Source organism: Apiospora hydei, assembly GCF_038363865.1.
Source record: "Apiospora hydei strain CBS 114990 chromosome Unknown utg000006l_segment0_segment0, whole genome shotgun sequence".
NCBI lineage: Eukaryota > Fungi > Ascomycota > Sordariomycetes > Amphisphaeriales > Apiosporaceae > Apiospora > Apiospora hydei.
In genome coordinates this window covers 3,552,709-3,571,114 of record NW_027117365.1, presented here as the reverse complement: position 1 = coordinate 3,571,114, position 18,406 = coordinate 3,552,709, and the positions used below count along the sequence as shown (strand labels likewise).

At 53.4% G+C, this 18,406-nt stretch overlaps 6 protein-coding genes across 6 annotated transcripts; 3 read left to right on the top strand and 3 right to left on the bottom strand.

Moving 5' to 3' along the window:
* Positions 1-493: 493 nt before the first annotated feature.
* PG997_008341 (uncharacterized protein) lies at positions 494-1,930 on the bottom strand (the record flags this gene model as incomplete). The annotated part of the gene is made up of 1 exon (XM_066812656.1): positions 494-1,930. One exon carries the CDS (start codon positions 1,928-1,930, stop codon positions 494-496), a length of 1,437 nt encoding a protein of 478 aa, XP_066667998.1.
* Positions 1,931-5,593: 3,663 nt separating this feature from the next.
* Positions 5,594-6,339, top strand: PG997_008340 (uncharacterized protein; the record flags this gene model as incomplete). The annotated part of the gene is made up of 3 exons (XM_066812655.1): positions 5,594-5,616; positions 5,693-5,986; positions 6,078-6,339. 3 exons carry the CDS (start codon positions 5,594-5,596, stop codon positions 6,337-6,339), a joined length of 579 nt encoding a protein of 192 aa, XP_066667997.1.
* A 576-nt stretch (positions 6,340-6,915) lies between these two features.
* PG997_008339 (uncharacterized protein) lies at positions 6,916-10,372 on the bottom strand (the record flags this gene model as incomplete). Its single annotated transcript, XM_066812654.1, has 2 exons — positions 6,916-7,215; positions 7,274-10,372. The coding sequence occupies 2 exons, from the start codon at positions 10,370-10,372 to the stop codon at positions 6,916-6,918; spliced, it is 3,399 nt and encodes a 1,132-aa protein (XP_066667996.1).
* Positions 10,373-11,481: 1,109 nt separating this feature from the next.
* On the top strand, positions 11,482-12,440 carry PG997_008338 (ankyrin repeat-containing protein; the record flags this gene model as incomplete). Its single annotated transcript, XM_066812653.1, has 2 exons — positions 11,482-12,214; positions 12,277-12,440. The coding sequence occupies 2 exons, from the start codon at positions 11,482-11,484 to the stop codon at positions 12,438-12,440; spliced, it is 897 nt and encodes a 298-aa protein (XP_066667995.1).
* Positions 12,441-12,508: 68 nt separating this feature from the next.
* Positions 12,509-13,315, bottom strand: PG997_008337 (mitotic spindle assembly checkpoint protein MAD2; the record flags this gene model as incomplete). The annotated part of the gene is made up of 1 exon (XM_066812652.1): positions 12,509-13,315. The coding sequence occupies one exon, from the start codon at positions 13,313-13,315 to the stop codon at positions 12,509-12,511; it is 807 nt and encodes a 268-aa protein (XP_066667994.1).
* A 1,378-nt stretch (positions 13,316-14,693) lies between these two features.
* On the top strand, positions 14,694-17,898 carry PG997_008336 (importin-beta domain-containing protein; the record flags this gene model as incomplete). The annotated part of the gene is made up of 3 exons (XM_066812651.1): positions 14,694-17,281; positions 17,347-17,468; positions 17,522-17,898. The coding sequence occupies 3 exons, from the start codon at positions 14,694-14,696 to the stop codon at positions 17,896-17,898; spliced, it is 3,087 nt and encodes a 1,028-aa protein (XP_066667993.1).
* Between the last annotated feature and the right edge of the window lie 508 nt (positions 17,899-18,406).

Here is an 18,406-nt window from a genome sequence, read left to right as displayed (position 1 = left end):
TTATGGACTTCGCTCGATGGAGTGCTAAGAAATGATACTCAGCTCGACCTTATCATACCCTGGTCAATCTCAAACATGCCCATGTTTTCTTTTTAGCTCTTACATCCGTCGCCGGGCATAAGCAGCATGGCATGAAACTGATAGCTTCGTCAGCATGTACCCAATTCAGTCCATGGACTAAGTGATATACGGATTGATCAATACCGTCTCTCGACCGCACATCACTTGTTCATTGGTTGGAAGATTGACGAGTTATTGAGTTAAAGTTCTTATTTTCATAATCCGGCGTAATGATGCCTTGATATCCGTCATGAAAGTCATCAATATATAGTCCCATTCCATCTCATGGACGGTTTGGTCCTTGCCTGGCCATCAGGGGAGAGATGAACCGATTCGTCCCATCCACTCAGCCGCTTGCGTACAACTATTATTCTCTCTCTCCATCATGGTATTTGATTTACTGAGGTAGGTTCATATATGTGTGTTCTGCTGCTTAGGCGCCGAGAGCGGAGTTGAAGGCGTCGGCAGCAGCCTGTCCCGAAGCCGCGTTGGCGGCCTGGGCAGCCTGGTTGCACGTGCTGACGGTGGCGGCGCTGGCCTTGCACTTGGAACCGAGCTGTTGGCAGATGAACTGGGTGATGATGCCGGGCTTCTGGGCGGAACCGTGGGCAAAGTCCTTGGTGTTGACGGGCACGAAGGCGGACTCGCCCTTGCGGTCGGCCAGGTTGGAGGAGAACTGGATGGCGGGGGAGCCGCACGAGCCGGTGTCGAGGGCGCCGCCATTGGCCTGGCGGCGCTTCTTGCCGCCGTTGGCTGAGACACACTGCTGCTGCTGGGCATCGCAGTCGGCGACCTTTATGGAGTTGTCCTTGCCGCCATTGACGGCGTTGGCGCAGGCGTTCTTCTGGACGTCGCAAGCGCGTTGGGCAGCCGCGCCCAGATTCACGAACTGGGAGCCGTTGACGCCGAAGGGCTTCTTGGAGGCGGCGTCGGAAGTGATGGGGATAGGGGCAGCACCGGTGCTTCCCGAAAATTTGTTGAGATTGGTAGCAGTAGCGGCGGAGCCGTTGCCAGCGTTGTTGTTGTTGTTGTTGTTGTTACCAGAGTTGGCAGCACCGGATTGCTTGGCTCCGGCCGCAGAAGAAGAAGCAGAGGCAGGAGCCGAAGCGACAGCGCTGGCGCTGGCTCTGCTCGCCGGGGTAGCACTGGTCGAGTTGCCAGCAGCAGCGCCGGAACCACCAGCGACGGCGGCCTGGATCTCAGCTTCGGTGACATCGGGGACCAGGAGACCCTTGGTGTTGATGCAGCCCTTGGGGTCGATGTCGTCACAGGTGTTGCCAGCGCCGGTCTCGTCCCCGACCTTGCCGGGGGCGAAGGTGCCGGACTGGATGGCCAGGGCGGGGTCGGCGCCGATGGAGCTCAGCTGCGTGGCAAGGGTGAGGGTGATCTGCTTGTTGAGCTCGGCAGCGCCGTCAGAGGCCGGATCCTGGTGCTGCTGGAGAGCGGCGACCTCGGGGTTCTTGGCCGTCTCGGACTTGCACAGGACGGAGGCTAGGCCGACAGAGCCGGTGTTGCGCTCGAGGGCACGGAAGATCAGGGCGTTAGCCATGCCATCAACATCGTTGGCGGCCTTGGCGTTGGTAAAAGCCTGGTCGGCGATGCGTTGCTGCAGGCAGTCCAGGTCCTTGACGTTGCCAGCACCCTCGGCTGCGGCCTTGTTTCCAAGGAGCGAGAAGACAGGATCCTGAATGTTGTCAGGGTTGTCGAGCTTCAGCGAAGTAGCGACGACGTTAAGGATGTTGTCGTGGGAGTGCTCCTGGGGAACCTCCCGGCGGGACAACTGGCGATTGAGAGCCTCGAGAACGGCATCAGGGCGGGCAGTGGCCACGCCCAGCATGACCGCCAAAGCAGCACTTGACTCGAACTTCATCTTGACGGGTTTAGATGTAGGTGTATAAAGACTGTCGGATTATGCTTGTAAGATGAGGCCCGGCCTAAAGAAGGGAAGTCGATCAAGAGCACTAGTAATAAAGAATGTATAGAGGATGAATTCAAAGATAGTTCACAGAACTAGTAAAGAAAAGAACGTAACAATTAGAGAAGGGCAGGCACTTGTCGTTGGATGAGGATGGAAAGAATCTCGTGCTGAGTTGGCGAGGGACTACCGTCCATATATACACCCAACATCTGTGTAGGAGGTGATACGTCCGAAGCACTTCATCCACGGGTGTTTTTGGTTCGGTTTTCACAGCCATCTGACAGGGTGCCAGTCCGATCCGCCCAGATGTCACCTTTGCAGGGTATCGCGTTTGTCTCTGATGCACGGGCAGGTAACGGTTTCGATGAGGCAGATCATCTGGGAAGCGAGCCCAACGCCATATGCCATGGCATCGCAGGAATGTGCTCCACGAACTGCCTGTTGGTTAAAGTGGGCGCTTCTTCGGCAGAAGGCCCTGCCGAAAGGCGTGCGAGCCGCAAGGAGAGGAGAGCTTGGGTATGCGTTACACTTGCGGCCGTTCATGGGTCGTCAAAAAATAGATCTGCCCCTAGCTTTCCCATCTTGGTCCATACACCGGCAGGCAGTTGACGGGGTATACACACACACACACACACACACACACACACACACACAGGCCAAGGAAGCAAACGTCACTGGGGGCGGTTGGGACGTTTCACGGCCATGAGTGCCAGGAAGAGACGGGTCTTATATTGGGTTATGAATTGCCCGGTTGCTGATATGTACATAGCAGCTGTTTGGATCTATTGATTCTGTTCTTCTAGGATCAGAGCTTGATGGTGTTTGCAGTTGGTCAGTGACATTGGCTTTGATGGACAACGGACCGCCGTCGTGAAGTGCCGCATGGATGTGAGCTCGAAATTTTTCGGACGAGAGCCTAGGCTTGGATGGGGCTGGCCGGTAGGGATGATCAAGCTTAAACAAAGCCGTAGCTTTACCTCTTAAGGTTAAGCTGGGCTCAGCCGATAAGAATCATGAGATGGGAGGGAGATGGAGATGAGACGAAACAGAGATGGAGAGGAGGCATGAAGTACGTATGCAAAGTCAGAGAGTCGCAACCCGAAACGTCTCAGTTGAGCCGCAACCCCCATCAACCTGGGAGGCCAAGCTTTTGCCCAAGATTCCCTGCTAATTGGATGCTTGGGGGTGTTCGCGGGGGGCCACCACCTAAGGTTAAGTGGTTAAGCCTACTGGTTGAGCCTAATCTTCAGCACGTTAGCGGCTCGCAGCAGCGGCGTGGCAGGAGTGGCAGGGGTGGCAGGGTTGACGACATGGATGCTCTTTTTTTCTTCCAACAGTAACAGTTTTCAACGTCCCCTTCGTTTCTCTACATCGGTTCAACGCTGGGGTCTACGTACAACATACTTGTACATACATACAACACCTGTTCGGCCGATGTCGATCCCAAATCACGTATGGGCTCCCTAAGATTATTAAGGCGATCCTTCATCAGGAACGTTGTTCGGAGCACCGCGTCCCGCAAGCGCTAACTGGGACATGTTCATCCCTTGTGGTCGATTAAAGGCATACGTCTTTTCTCAATACTTGGCGAGGTCATCCAATCCAATGCGCGGCGGCGTCATGACCGATCAATCCAAGGACCCAGACAGCATAGAGTGGGCCAGATCGGTTGGTGCTTGGTCGTCTGGCGGCAACACAGCACAGGCAGGTAACGGGGAAATGTTGGCATTTCCTAGCTACATGAGACGAGAGAGTGTCACACACAAAACACCGCCGGGATGCGTGGACGACGGGCGTGCTTTCGCACAGCAATCATACCGCCAAGGCAAAACTTGCCGTCTCTTTGTTATGCTATCCCGCCTGTTCGGTTTCCTCTGACAGCTTCCAACGGCAAAACAGTCATGACTGACACTGACAGGCTTTGTTTGTCGCCCAGAAAGCCGTTCTCTTGACGTTTGGTTTCTAACCGTACACGGCATACAGGGCCATCCTAGGTTCATTGACGGTCCGTAATCCCGTGAAAGTGAACGGACGTGAACTGCACACAGCTGCCACTCCTCAAGATGAAATGAACAAAGTTTATATCCTTCGTGCCCAACCTGATTCGATTATCGTCAGTTCCAGCCGTTATGATGAGGAAAAAGGGAAAACGAACCATCCAATGTGAAGTCGCATTCCGGCAAGATCGCCTTCCGCTACGGAGCTCACGCAAATCATCGATCAACTTTGAAGCACTTGGCACCCTCAGGGGCCATCCGCTGATCCTGTTTGTTCGTCCGGTCTGTCTATAATGCACGATATCTTATCATGTTGCATTGGGACGTCAGATCAGGGCTTTCGAGTAGGGCTATCAGGCCAGGGCAGAAAGGCGATCTGACACTCTATGGCCGTAATAGACCAAAGCCAAGAGATCGTGGCAGTAGAAGAGTTAATCATTCGTAGCAGCCCCTGCGAGAACCAATCCATTCTTACCCTGGGTCCGGATTTCCGAGGCTGGAGATATAAACTGCAAATTTATTTGGGTGCTCAAAAGATTGCAATACTCCATTTGAAACCACTTATACTAGTAATCAGCACTCGCATGGGGGTGGCATTTGCAATGATATCCTCGAATCTTTGGTGGGTATCAGAACCGATGTAAATGGAATCGAGCTGTCAGCATATATATTATTGAACACTGATTCAATATTCACAACCAACGCGTGCGTGCCTTAGGCGTCTCTCGTCTTGAACGGACAACGAAATCATCCATCATACTGGAGTAGGGTTTCCCTACGAATCAGTGAATGTTCTTCTCTTGATGCCATGCACATGATAAACTCGATCTACCAGACAAGTGTCCACTGCAATCCAAGGTCACACTTGGTAGAGTCCAATGGATAGTTTCGAAGGGGGTCATCGCAACTCTGGGTCATCTGGCACATATCGGTCACGTTTCAGAAGGCATTCCCATCCTTACATTGGTGGTGGATATAATGTTCTTTCTTGTGCCTAGTACATTCCCCCTAGCACTTTGGCTATTTTCAACACAAATTCTTTGGATATGCCTCACACAGAAACAATAGTTGTGCTAGGATTAACCGCCTTGGAGCATGCGATGGGACAGACACAGCAACTCAAATCTGGACATGTTTGTTTTTGTACAGGATTAGCGGAGGCTGATAACGTCTAAGAAAAGTCCGAGAATGTCGAGGTATCCCCCATCGCATCAAGTCTATAGCTGGAAAGCGGACAATGGAGAAGGCTTGCCAAATCCCTTCTTTTCGGCAGTCTAATATTCGTACACGAGACCCACGCTTAACCGATGATCAACTTGTCATCCTCGGGGAACTCGTATTCGGGGACTTCCAGGTTGAGAGGAGCAGGGCCCTTCCTTATACGTCCGGAGATATCGTAGTGAGAACCGTGGCAGGGGCAGAACCAACCACCAAAGTCACCAGCCTCGCCGATAGGCACACAACCCAAATGTGTGCAGACACCTATTCAATACCAAAGTCAGCTTCAGTTCTGCAAATTGCAGGCGGTTTTGGAAGGATATTCGCCGCGTCTCATGGTAGGGAAGATCGGTCAGACTTTACGACCTTGCGCGCATCGAGATTGACATCGTCATATATAATGCGCAATGCCATGTCGTTGATGTGTGACCCAATCGAAATATGCGAATCCTTCACAATAATATTCAAAATGACGTACCCAGCATAACCAGCCACTCAGGCTTCTGCACGCGATCCTCATCGGCCTGGGGGTCTCGCAGAGACTTGACGTCGATCTTGTTGGCCTCGTCGATCTCGCCCTGAGTTCGGTGTCGGATGAAGACGGGCTTGCCTCGCCACTTGATGATGACATTCTTGCCCTCGGGGATGGCGTTGAGGTCGACCTCGACCTTGGCCATGGCCAAGACATCGGCGGACGCGGACATGTTCTTCAGGAACTCTGCAGTCGAGGATTGACCCGGGTTAGCAAGCCATTGGCAGCACAAAACGGACTAGCTGTAGAGCCGCAACTCCAGTCTGGACACTGCAGATGTGGCCGTGTGCTAACGGCGACTCAATGGCTCCGTGTTATCGTCCTAATCCATCTTCTCACTCACCTTGAACAGTCGACTTGGCACCGGCGGCAGTAATGGCACCCATGGCACCGACCATGAAGTAGGAGACGAGGTTGTTCGAGCCGATCGAGTTCTTGGTCATGTAGCTGCCCCAGTCGGGGATCTTGGAGGCCTTGCTGTTGCCCTTGAAGGGGCTGCTGTAGTTGCCATCACGGAGCGAGCTGGAGGTCGAAAGGGCGCGGACGGAGCGGAGGGTAGCGGTCTTGGAGGCCTCTCGCGCGAGGGCGCGATGCGATGGTCAAAGGCGCCATGACGATGGGAGGTAGGTTGTGGATTCAATTGGGAGGTTGAAATTGGTCGGTCGTCCGGAGAGAATCAATCGGGTGAGAGCTGCTTTCCTGCTTGAGGTCTTTTCCAAATTTCTGGGGACGGTTACCGAAACGGAACAAGCTCGGCTTGGAGTGCCTCATACAAAAGCCGCCTGGTCTGTGCAGCTGCCAAATTGCGACTTGCTGATTGGTCGAAGCTGCTGCTGATGACACTCCAGCTGGTCGCCACCTGCTCAGCTGGCTGCTTAGATAAGCTACATATGTACTTACATTTGAGGTCGGTGACTGGCGATGGGGCCATGGACGGTAGGATAATCGATGCTGAGTGGAACGGGATGAGTACTTAATAATGGGGTTGCTTGATAACTGGGAACCAACATGTATGTAAGATACCGATAAATGCAAAAGACATGGCAGCAGGGTAGCTAAAGAATGCCAGAAACATTACTGTATTGTCGTGATATATCTGGGTCATCTCACACGCCAGTGTTGATTGCAGATCTGGGTATGGGGTGACATGTCAGCAACATACAATAGTAACCTAAGTTCCAGTCTGGTCCTTAATGCAAGCGCTTAAGCTCTTCGACCAAATTCCGTATACTCTCGACATCCGGACCCAGACCCTTGACCATGTGCTCTTGCGTCTCTTCGTCCGCATCTAAGAAACGCTCAATGAGCTCTCCATCTATGTACCTGTATGGCTCGGCCTCTTCCCGCTGCTCGTTTCTAAAAGAGCGGAATCCTTTAAACTGCAACTCCCCAACCGTTTCGATTGCTCCTACCAATACCTCTTGCAAACGATGTAGCAGATCTAGCGTACTGTCCGACATAGTTCCAAAGAGATAAATGCCACCCTCAACCTGTTCCTTGTGTGTTAGCGACTATCCAAACCCCGATTCAAGGCAACAAATGACATACCGTGCCGAGGAATGCTCGAGGGACGACAATGGCATTCTCACTTGCGTCGACCGTTACTTTCCTGATTCTGTTGACCATGTCTCCCAGATTGAATTCGCTGGTGATAGCCATACTCTTCTTGTCATCTTCTGTAACGCCGGACAAGTTGCGGCGCAGTACCATGAGGTTGCCGTGTGCATCCGACTCGAGCCATGATTCTCCCTCAATGTGACATATTGACGTTGCCCACGAAGCTTGGTAATGTCTGCCTAACTCTTCGAGCTTCGCCGGCCCATCGTCAGTCGGCGGGGTAAATTTGACGAGGCTCATTGACTTCATCAGATCAGCCACCGCGATAGTATCCCCTTCGACGGCAAGATCGACGGGATAAGTAGAGGGTCGATAGGAAGCGACGCGATCCATCTTGGCGGATGTTGTCGATACTTCCTCGTACCGGTACACAACCACAGTCTTAGCAAGTGCTGCTACAATGTAGTCGCCGACAACACTAAAACACCTGCATGCCCCCTTGACGCCGCGCTGTGTGACCACATAGGGATTACGGTCGCTATCGATCCCCACAACTAGGATCCGTCCCCTGAAGTCGTCCTGGGAGCTGGGATTGGGCTGAACATCGCTAAGGTAGCTTGTACCAACAAGGAACCGTTCTACTTTGTCGCCGTAAGAGTCTGTGAGTTCAGCTCGGAATACGGCCTCCACCATTTCTGGTCCCGAGGAGCCTTCGAGTACCAAGTCCTCGCCAATCTTGTCGAAAACTACCTCGTCGACGAGCCGGAAAAAACTGGTGATTATCTCTTCGTTGTTGACCACTTCTCTCTTCACACATCCCAGCCCAAAGGCACGCTCGTTTCGAGAATAAGCTATACGCCTCACGGTCTGCCCCATTGGGAGTGTCTGGACATAGGTCCGACGCTCATCATCGATGAGAGCGAGTTTCAAAGTGTTTTCGGTGGCCAATGCCATGCAGTCCGGGAATGCCTCCGTGTCAAAAGGACACACGCACGTGGCATCCTGTGCTGTTACGGCCGAGTAGATGATGCGACCATGAGACGCATAAATCAGGCTGGAGTGTTCACTCGTAGAGAAGACATTGTAAACACCGTTTGGCCTCGGAAGAAGCTGCAAGCGTGCATGCCGGGTACCAAGGACAATACTCTTGCGTCCCGATAAGGCGAAATCTGATTTTGACACATTAAACGTGAATACGAACCCGTCCTCCATTGCAACGAACAGGCTAGGGCCGGAAGACTCGGGAGGCAAAATCTGAGCAAGCACAATGTCACGGGGAATGGAAGTCAGGTCGTCCTGTTTCCTTAGCGATTCGCTATGCAAGGGCTGGAGGGTTTTGAGATCCATGATGGATATTGTCCCTGATTTCCAGAATCCTACCACGCCAATGCTTGGGTACTGAGGCGGCAGGTGTATGCAAGCAACCTGTTCCTTCTCTCCGAGGTCGTTTTCTTGTTGGCGGATGAGGTCATGTTCTATTTTGAGTAATACGAGAATGTTGCCGTTGACAGATAGAAGGACCCAGTCGTTGTTAGCTGATGCATTTGTAATAGTTTGGCCAGCTGCACCACTCCAGCTGGAGATGGCAACGCCGCCTTCAACATCAATGAGCCGCACGCGGCTAGGAGTAACCTGTATCAGGCGGCCATCCGAAAGGTTCTGAGCCACTAGAGTCTGCTCGTTCAACGATGTGCCCCTAAACTGCTCGACCTCTTCAATGTCCCCAGACGCACTGAACGCGAAAGCTCTCGTCTCTGTGAGGAAGGATACCAACAAAGTGTCGTACTTGGACGAAGCCCCGGTCCTAATGGGGAATAGCGACCGTATGTTGTCCATTTCGGCCAGGATGCCGACGTCTTCGAGTCCGACTCCACTTCGAACACTCCTCAGGCTGCCGTCTTTGTGGACTCCGCTGCCAGCAACAATTCTGGCTTGCCCAGATGAGTACTCGTTGACTGTCTGCTCTTCCCCCTCACGGTTGCCCATGTCCATGATAGTAAAATCCAGTATTGGCGAGATATTGGTCAGCTCCTGGACAAGCTCAAGAGTATGGTTCTCTGGATCGACTCTGAATAGTTGAGAATTGCCGTAATGCGAAGCGACAAATAGCATGTTGTCTCCCAGGTAGACCAAGCGGTTTGCCCTTGAAGTAGTCCCGATCTTTTTCATTTCCAACCCAGTCACAACGGCGCCGTTTTCCAGTTGGATCTCTAGCAGCCACATGGTCCCATAGTCGTCTCCGATGAAGTAATGTGACACGTTATACTCGGCCCAGGCGACGAAAATGGAAGACTCCACAAGAGCAGTTTCGACTGTTTTTCTGGCGGCGTCATCGTAATACAGCAGGCGCGTCTCTCCTACAACAATGAAGCCGCCCAGCTGAGCACGTGCTTGTTGGGCATTCCGGACGATGTAGCGCTTGTGGTCCTCTTCTCCCCGGCCGACAGGTATTAACATGGCCGCACCAGGATCCTGAATTTCAAATCGATCTATTTGGTCCTTGGTTTCGAAGTTGGACACTGTATTGTTCCTGTCATCGGAGTAGAGGCGGTACGTTACGAGCTGGGCGTCCGGGTTGTCGGTCCGAGTCTGATACAAAAACGCGACCTTTGGCTGGGCTGTTTCCGAGTGCAGGAACGTAGCGGACCTTATGAACAGTTCCCTGATGCGGATTTGGTCTTGAAAGTCCAGCTCAAACCTCCTGGTTTTCATGGGGTGCATGCGGGCCACATTCATAACTCCTTCCCAGATCAGCATGATCATGAATCGGCCGGACGGATCGACAATGCACTGATCTTGGCTCTGAGAATCTCTCATATGTCTCTCATTTTTATCATAAGTTTTCGAGTAGAGATTGAGCCCTTCGGTTGCGTCGTCCCATCCGAGGGTGAAGTATTGGAAGCGATCCGTGCCAATGAAGAGCTGGTCTATGTCGGCGTCTCTCGGCCGCAATCGCTGCAACATGGTGATGGTGCCATTGACGACTTTAGAGTCAACCTCGACCAACAGGCCTGTTTCGCGGTCGACCTTCCAGAACTCGAGTCGGTTTGCTTTGCTTGTTTGGAGGAAGACACCGAGGTCAGCTTCCATGTTTGTTATTGAACCAGTTGCTGGAAAGTATGAACTCTTCCTAGGGGGGGCAGATTTCCCTTACCCAAGCACCAAACAATCATCTTCGTCTTCCGGATATAGCGAGGCGCGCAGTGCATGGCGCACGCTATGTGGCCGGTGAATTGGCACTACGTAGGCCATGATGTTGCAGAATGGATCATGGCTCAGCAACAAGGGCGATGCAAAGCAGACGGGGGCAAGTCCACTGAAAGGAGCTTGCAAATAGGTGGCACAGAAGGCGTAGGTACTTAGTCTCGGCGTTTGCAAAAGATCTTATCAATCTATGTATGTGCCCCTCCAACACTGGTTTGGGTAGGTCGTGACAAATCCCAAATAATGAGGGCGGGCGGATTGCGGATTGCGGATTGCGGATTGGAGCTTCGATGTTCGATTGGGGTTCTATGATGCCATGGCCGATGCGTAAAGAGGTAGGTAGCTACATAAGGCCGGGGTTTGCTTCAAATGTTTGATGTTAACCCCGATACTGGAGCCCCAAGCCCAAGCGGAGTGGATGTGCGCTAAGCTGTAACCGTGCCTTCCCATTATCGTACCTCCTTCCAGCATGCGGTTACTTTCAATGCTAACTTGTACCTAGCTGCCGCCCAAAGCTAAATTAGCCAAGTATCGTATTAAGTAAGCTGGTTTGGCTGGCGACCACCCTCCCGAGAGCACCTCCTACCTGTTCGCTGTGGCCTTTCTGGCCAATTCTGGCAGGTCTTCGCCAGGTGTAGAGGAATCCAATGCCTCCCATATTACTGGCTGGCCAGGAGGATACAACCTCACCATGCTCAACTAGTGTCTCATGTTCACTCCATATGGATGGACAGTTGCCCCGCCGTGGCCCATCCCATTAATACACCGACTTCTTGCCTACGACCCTACTCTCCAGGTACTAATATATTCGCATACCAGTTCCTGGCTCGTGTGTGGCTTTTGAAAGGGGCCAAATAAGGAGGCGGAAGGACGATCGGCCATCAAAAGCACATACATAGAAGTCTGCTGTTCTGAGACCTCTGGACGACCCGACCAGTGGTATCAAACTTCTTATACGGAACATCGCAAGAAGTATCTCTTTCAAACAAAGCAACATGCAGACAACACAGATGCCTCGAACGCCTGCCGAGGTGCTCTCACTTCCGCCGACGCCCACAGAAGGGTACTTCGACCTGGGAGAGTATGACGAGGAGGACGAGTGCTGGACCCCGCTGCAGCTCGCCAGCAAGGACGGGGACCTGTCTCTGGTCGAAAAGCTGATCCGGGACGGCGCAGACGTAAACGCACCGCCCGCAGGCTACTACGGAAACACGGCCCTGCAAGCGGCCTGCCTCTTCGGGCACGAAGCTGTGGTCCGGAAACTAGTGGCTGCGGGCGCCGACGTCGAGGCGCCCGGCGGCAACAACGGGCGAAGGAACGCTCTTCAGCAGGCCTGCCGATCGGGCAACCCGTCCGTCGTTTCATTCCTGCTGCAAGAATGCAATGCCGACATCAATGCCCCCGCGTTGCGCTACCACGGCCGCACGGGTCTGCAAGTGGCCGCCGAGGCGGGGGACTTGAAGATGGTGGAGCTTCTACTGGGCGCCGGGGCCGACGTGAATGCGAAGCCGGCGGGCACGGCGGGTCGCACGGCTCTCGCGGCGGCGGCATCGGTGGGGGATCTGGAAATTGTGCAGCTCTTGCTGCAACCTCAGCACGGTGCTGATGTCAATGCGCTCCCTAGCCGACACAAGGGCATAACAGCACTCCAGGCGGCATGCTGTGTGGGCAGTGAGGAGATTGTCAAGGTGCTTATCGAGGCTGGGGCGGACGTGAACGCGCAGGGGAGTTCGTTCAAGGGGGCAGGGCGTTGCATGCGGCCGCGCAAAAGGGGTATATAAACATACTAGAGATGCTACTGAAGGCAAATGCCGATATCGATGCTTCAGCCGGCTGGGGAGGCCAGACCGCATTACAAACCGCTGCAGCTAACGGCCAGGAAGACGCTGTGCAGTACTTACGAAAGACAGGCGCTACTGGTCCTATTGTTGGAGGCGTCCTGTTATTTGACTAAGTAGAATACCCTCTACAAGACACATTCTATACATCTTGTTACTGGCGGTGTCCCTCTAGTAATTATTGTCAAGACAACGATGATGACGAAGCCAGCTCCTTTCCTAATTCCACCCAACAGTCGAAGTACAAGGGGCCTGCTTCCACAGTCCTGATGGCGGCTGTCCTCGCACCACCGATATCACGCCCTGCCTCTGGTCTCGTCTTCGACTGCGTCTGTAGGTTCGGCTGCGACGGGATCCAGTGCTGCGGGTACCCTATGGGCGCCTCGCTCTCATCGCGCAGCTCGACCGCGACCGTGTAGGTGCAGCCTCCTGGTAAAGGCGGCAGCTGCTCGGCCGCACTAGCCATTTTCCGGACTGCGGCACGGAATCCCTCATCCACATCCGTCCAGTTGATCTTGTCACTGCTGCCCGATGCTTCAGCGGCCTGGATGCTAGCCGGACCTCCGGGCCCGACCCCGTCGTCCTCCTCATCTTGCCGGCTACCGTCGCCCCCACTGGCATTTGGTGGCTGCTGCTCCTTGACGCCCGTGAATGCGGGGAAAGCGCGGAGGTCAAACATCCACCGCTCCAGCACCTGGGTTCCGGGCGCATGGACCACGAGAGCGACACGCTCGGCCGCGCCCTTGATCAGTTGCGCGCGGATCGCCGAAACGGCATCGCTGACCCAGGTGCAGACACCCGGGTGTCGCGACTGGTGGACCGCGAGGTTGTAGGCCCGAGCCGTGAGGAAGGTCGCCGGCGGGTACAGAGACCGGTAATAGAGAACGTTGTGGATGGCCACGGTTAGGAAGTGCGTGAAGGAGGTGAGTAGGTGAGAGGCTTGTGGGAGGGACACCGAGAGGCCGCCTTGGGCTTGAGACGATGTTGCCATTGTTTGGCGGAGACCTGGCGATAGACCCGATTGGAGTACCGAGTCTGCACCCCAGCTATGTATGTATAGGATTGTCCTTTGGTACTTTCCTAGGCGAGCCCCTTGTCAGCAAAACGCGGCAGCGAGATCCACTTGAGGGAACGGAACGGCGCGGCGACGGTGAGACGGTTCGGAATCCCTAGGCGAACACAGCTACCACGGTATCTGCCCACCACCGGGTCAGGCGTAGTATGACGATCGATATGTTGTTTTTGTTTTGTTTGCCCGCTAACGTTTGGGGGAATGCTGTGTCACGGGCAGCAGTCAATCCAAACTAGAAAAAGGCGTCCGTCAACCATGCATTAGCATCATGGCCTAGGTGCCAAGACTAGCATCAATCAGCCCTACGACAAGATGGGCATTTGGCGATCACGCGTTGAGGGGTAGAGGATAACGCGTAAAGTGAGACGCCAATTTAACAAAAACGCGGAATACGGTTTGACGAGGCCCGGCTCGTAAATTCCACGTGTTGCTTCCAATTTCCAGCAGGGTATCACGATGAGCACTTCCAGTCCTGTAGTCAGGCTGCCCATTCGTATGGACTCAGCATACCAACACATACATTGATATCTCTTTCCAGTCGTTGCATGCTTCATCTGTCAGCCCAGTGACCGCCCGTACACAGAACACACGAGGAGAGAATTGAGTATGCGAGAACGGGTTCGATTGACTTTGATCTATCCGAGTCTACACGGCAAGGCAGACATCCGGCTGCCTCGCCACCGTCAATTGCGCATGCGCATGCGAGTCGAGTCGTGGTAGAAAGCCAATGTCTGGGACGGTACTTTGATGCCGCCTAAGAGGAGTTCAGGACGCGCCGACTCCTGCAGGTCCCCCACCACTGTTTAACCAAACCAGCTCTAGCATCCAAGATTTCTTCGCATCTTGTTTAGTCGTTTAGTCGTAGACAGCTTGACCGACAAATCCGTCTGATCAACTTGTAACAGAAGGGACTGGTGATTATCCCTTCCCCCAGAAGCGTAATAATCCTTGACCTCGCTCTTTCATTATATTATCCGATTCGGATTCCTCCTCGTTCTCTTGAATTCGTTCTGTACTGCATAAGCAATCAAGCAAGTGATCCCGCTGGCATCATCAATCACTATTGTCCCATCAACACGGACCCTGCGCAAACAAGTTTGTTGACTTTCTTTCTCGGGCAAGTGGGACAACGGGTTAATCGTTAATCGACCCCCTCCGAAAATCCCACTTTAAACCCCCTACAGTGGCCAGACCATACCTTTGCAAGACTTGTTGCTCCTCGACACGACCTACTTCCACCATTGCCTTTTTTTGGACCGCATCATTCGAGACTCGATTTTAAAGACGAATGGTCACGATGGAAGACCAGCTCGTCCAGGTCCTGGCGAACACCCAGCTCGCCGCCGAGGGCCCACGCAAGCAAGCCGAACTCGACCTGAAGCAAGCCCAGGCGAACCCTGCCTACCCGCTATCCCTCGTCAACATCGCGAGCCACACATCTATCAGCGTCGAGATCCGTCAACAAGCCATAAGCGTCCTGCGCCTCTTTATCGAGAGAAATTGGAGCGGCGAAAGCGACGATGGCCCTGTCATTTCCATTGCCGATGCCGCCAAGGACCAAATCCGACCGATCCTCCTCGAGCTCGCTCTTCACTCGGAACGCAAAATCAAGTCAGCAGCCAGCTTCGCTGTAGGCAGAATCGCCAATGCCGACTTCCCCGAGAGATGGCCGTCCCTTCTGTCCACGCTTTTTGCCTCCATCAACTCCGGGGACGAGCTACATCTACACGGCGCGCTCAAAATTCTCTGCGATCTTGTCGATGAGAGCTTGAGCGATGACCAGTTCTTCAGCATGGCCCAGGACATTGTTAAGGTCGTATACGAGGTAGCCGTGGGTGAAAGCGATCGCAAGCCCATCCTTCGGGCTCTGGCTGTCTCTGTCTTCCGAGGCTGCTTTGACCTGATGGACCAGGTCAAGGAAGACCACCCTCAAGAGGTCAAGGCCTTTGCCGAGCAAGCCCTGGCAGGCTGGTTCCCTTTCTTCTTGCAGACCATGAAGCTGTCGCTACCACCACTTCCGGAAACCGAACTTGATAACCAGCCCGAAGAATGGAATGGCATCATCGCACTGAAACTGCAGGTCGTAAGATGCCTTCTCAAGGTCAAGAACGTTTTCCCCAACTTGCTACTTCCACAGACGCCTCATTTCTTTGAAGCTGCATGGGCAGAATTGGTGCTGCTCTCCACTCCTTACGAGCAACTTTATATTGTAAATGGCAGTGCCCAGGGGCGTTTGGAGGATGCCGACGGCCTCCCCTACACTTTGGACTTCCTCGTCCTCGAGGAGCTCGATTTCCTGAACGGTTGTCTCAAAGCCAAGCCAGTGCAAAGTGGGCTCGAGGAAAGACTCAAGGCCCACCCTACTGCCCACGAAACGCCCTGGGTTATCGATGTCATGAAGCTTACCGCTTCGTATGCTAGAATCACTTCCGAAGAAGAGGAACTATGGGACATAGACGTTTCCCTTTATCTCGCCGAGGAGTGGTCTGTTAGCGCAAACTACACACCTCGCACTGCCTGCGGCGATCTCTTGTGCAAGTTGGGCGAGTGGCTAAAGAATGGGGTTTTCGAGGGTCTGTTCGCTCACACCAAGACCGTGTTTGCAACTGAGTCACCTTCGTGGAGAACCCAAGAAGCCGCGTTGTTCCTGCTGAACATGCTCATCAGCGACTTCTTGGACTGTGGTAAGGAAGTGCCAGTTGAGATTGTCCAGGCCTATCTCGAACTGGTGGACTACTGCATTAACCGCCGCGATGAACCATTGCTACGCGCTCGGGGCTTCCTCGTTGCTGGGCAGCTCATAAGATGCCATGGAGTGGCTGCCGGGTTCCTCGACCGCGTGTTAACCGCGATAAACGCGCCGGAAGAGACCGAGATCGTCCAGGTTGCCTGCATCAGAGCTCTGGAAGGGTTCGTTACAGGAGGCGCTGTTCAACCGAGTGGCCAAGCTCAGGTTGTACAAGCTATTGGCCAGTGGATCATGAACAAAGATATGACAACTCTTGAGGAAGCCGACGATCTCCTAATAAGCTTAGCTGAGACGTTGCGGGCTGCCATTAACATTGACAAGCGGGTTGCCCTCTCGAACGATGTGCCTGCTTTAGACCTGCTTTTTCAAATCGCCAAGCATGGTGCCAATAATTTCCAGGTCACTATGATGATCTGCGAGACTTTTGAGGACATCGTGCAGACCATGGCAGACCCGCACCTTTACCAGGCACTATGTCAGAAGGTTCTACCCTCATTGACGTCTACATTCGACGCTGCTAATGTCACATCTGATGACCCCCTGGTAACGTTTGCGACGGAACTGATGGCTGCTCTGACGCAGTATGGTTCCGAGCCCTTGCCTCCCGGCTTCGTGGCAGCCACACTACCCAAATTGACCCGTTTGTTGATGGAAAGCGTAGAAGGGGAGGTCCTACGGCCGGGTGTCGAGTCAGTCAAGTACCTTCTTCAGCATGGCCACCACCAAGTTTTCAATTACCAAGACGAAAACGGCACTACTGGCGTGGAAATCTGCCTCCGAGTTATAGATCGACTTCTGAAGCCGGAGATCGAGGACCACGCAGCCAGTGAAGTCGGTGGCCTGGCAGCAGAGCTCGTCGAGAAGGCTGGGCCAGAAAGACTTGGCGAGTATCTCGATCCTCTTCTCAAAGCAGTTGCTACACGTCTCGCAACAGCCGAAGCGGCGCCATTCATTCAGTCGCTTATCTTGGTCTTCGCACGGCTATCAATGGAAAGGGCGGACGCCGTCGTCGAGTTCCTCAGCCAACTGCAGATCCCTGACGCCCATGGTAACGGACAGCCCGGCCTGCAAGTCGTGCTGGCCAAATGGCTCGAAAACTCGGTCATCTTTGCTGGCTTCGATGAAATCCGGCAAAAGTAAGTCTACGAAAACACCCATCCCACCAAAGCATTATTCAGGACTGACTTAAATGCCCCAACAGCGTTATCGCGCTGTCAAAACTTTATGAACTGAATGACCCTCGCATCGCGCAGACTATGGTCAAGGGTGATTTGATTGTCCCTGTCAGCGACAGGATTATGACGCGCTCAAGGGCGAAAGAGAGTAAGTCAATGACCTGGTTCCCTTTGCCCGGCCCGTTACTCATTATGTAGCAGATCCGGACCAGTACACGATAGTACCTGCTACCCTCAAGATCATAAAGATCTTAGTAGAGGAGCTTGCTTCGGCTTCCGGGGCACAAAACGCATCGAACGCTGCCGCCGCCGCCGCCGCCAAGTTCGCCGACGAGGAAGAGGAGGACGAGGATGGCTGGGAGGATGAGCCTGATACAGTAGACCTCAGCCTTGGAGGCACCAAGAACGATCTCATGAGCTACCTGGAGGCTTCTAGTATCACGCGCCACCAGGACGAAGAGACCAACCGGTTCTTGACCGACTTCTTCCGAAGAGTGGCACAAACGCCTGATTTCCACAACTGGTTCGAGATGTTGACCGATGAGGAGAAGCAGAAGCTGAACGCTGTCGGATCCTGAAGGTGCTGCGGAAGAGGCATGTGCTAAGGAATTGGGTGCTATAGTATACACCGGCAGTGTTACGATTAGAGTCTCGCAGACAAACGAGACTTCTGATTATGTGTTACGTTTCTGATGAATCAGGCCCCGCCACCAGTATATCAACTAGCCACGTACCACCCTCTCTCAAGAAGAGACGGAGGAAAGCCTGGTTTACAACTGGGTTACATACATAGATAATGAAATCAAGATAGAACAGTAATTTCGCATCAACTACACCACGCATGGTGATGTGACAGGTATCACGGGCACTTCCTGATGGAACTACGGCATGGGCGGTTTATGCTGATAGACTCGTAATAACTATACATGCAGTCAGCTATCCCAGTACCAGCCAGCTATTCCAGCACCTATCAGTTATCCTCTTGCCAGACAATTCCAACGGACTTTTCTAACCTTATTCTACTATTGGTTAGACGGGTTTCGATACCCATATAGGAAGAGACATTGCGGCAACACATGAGCATGT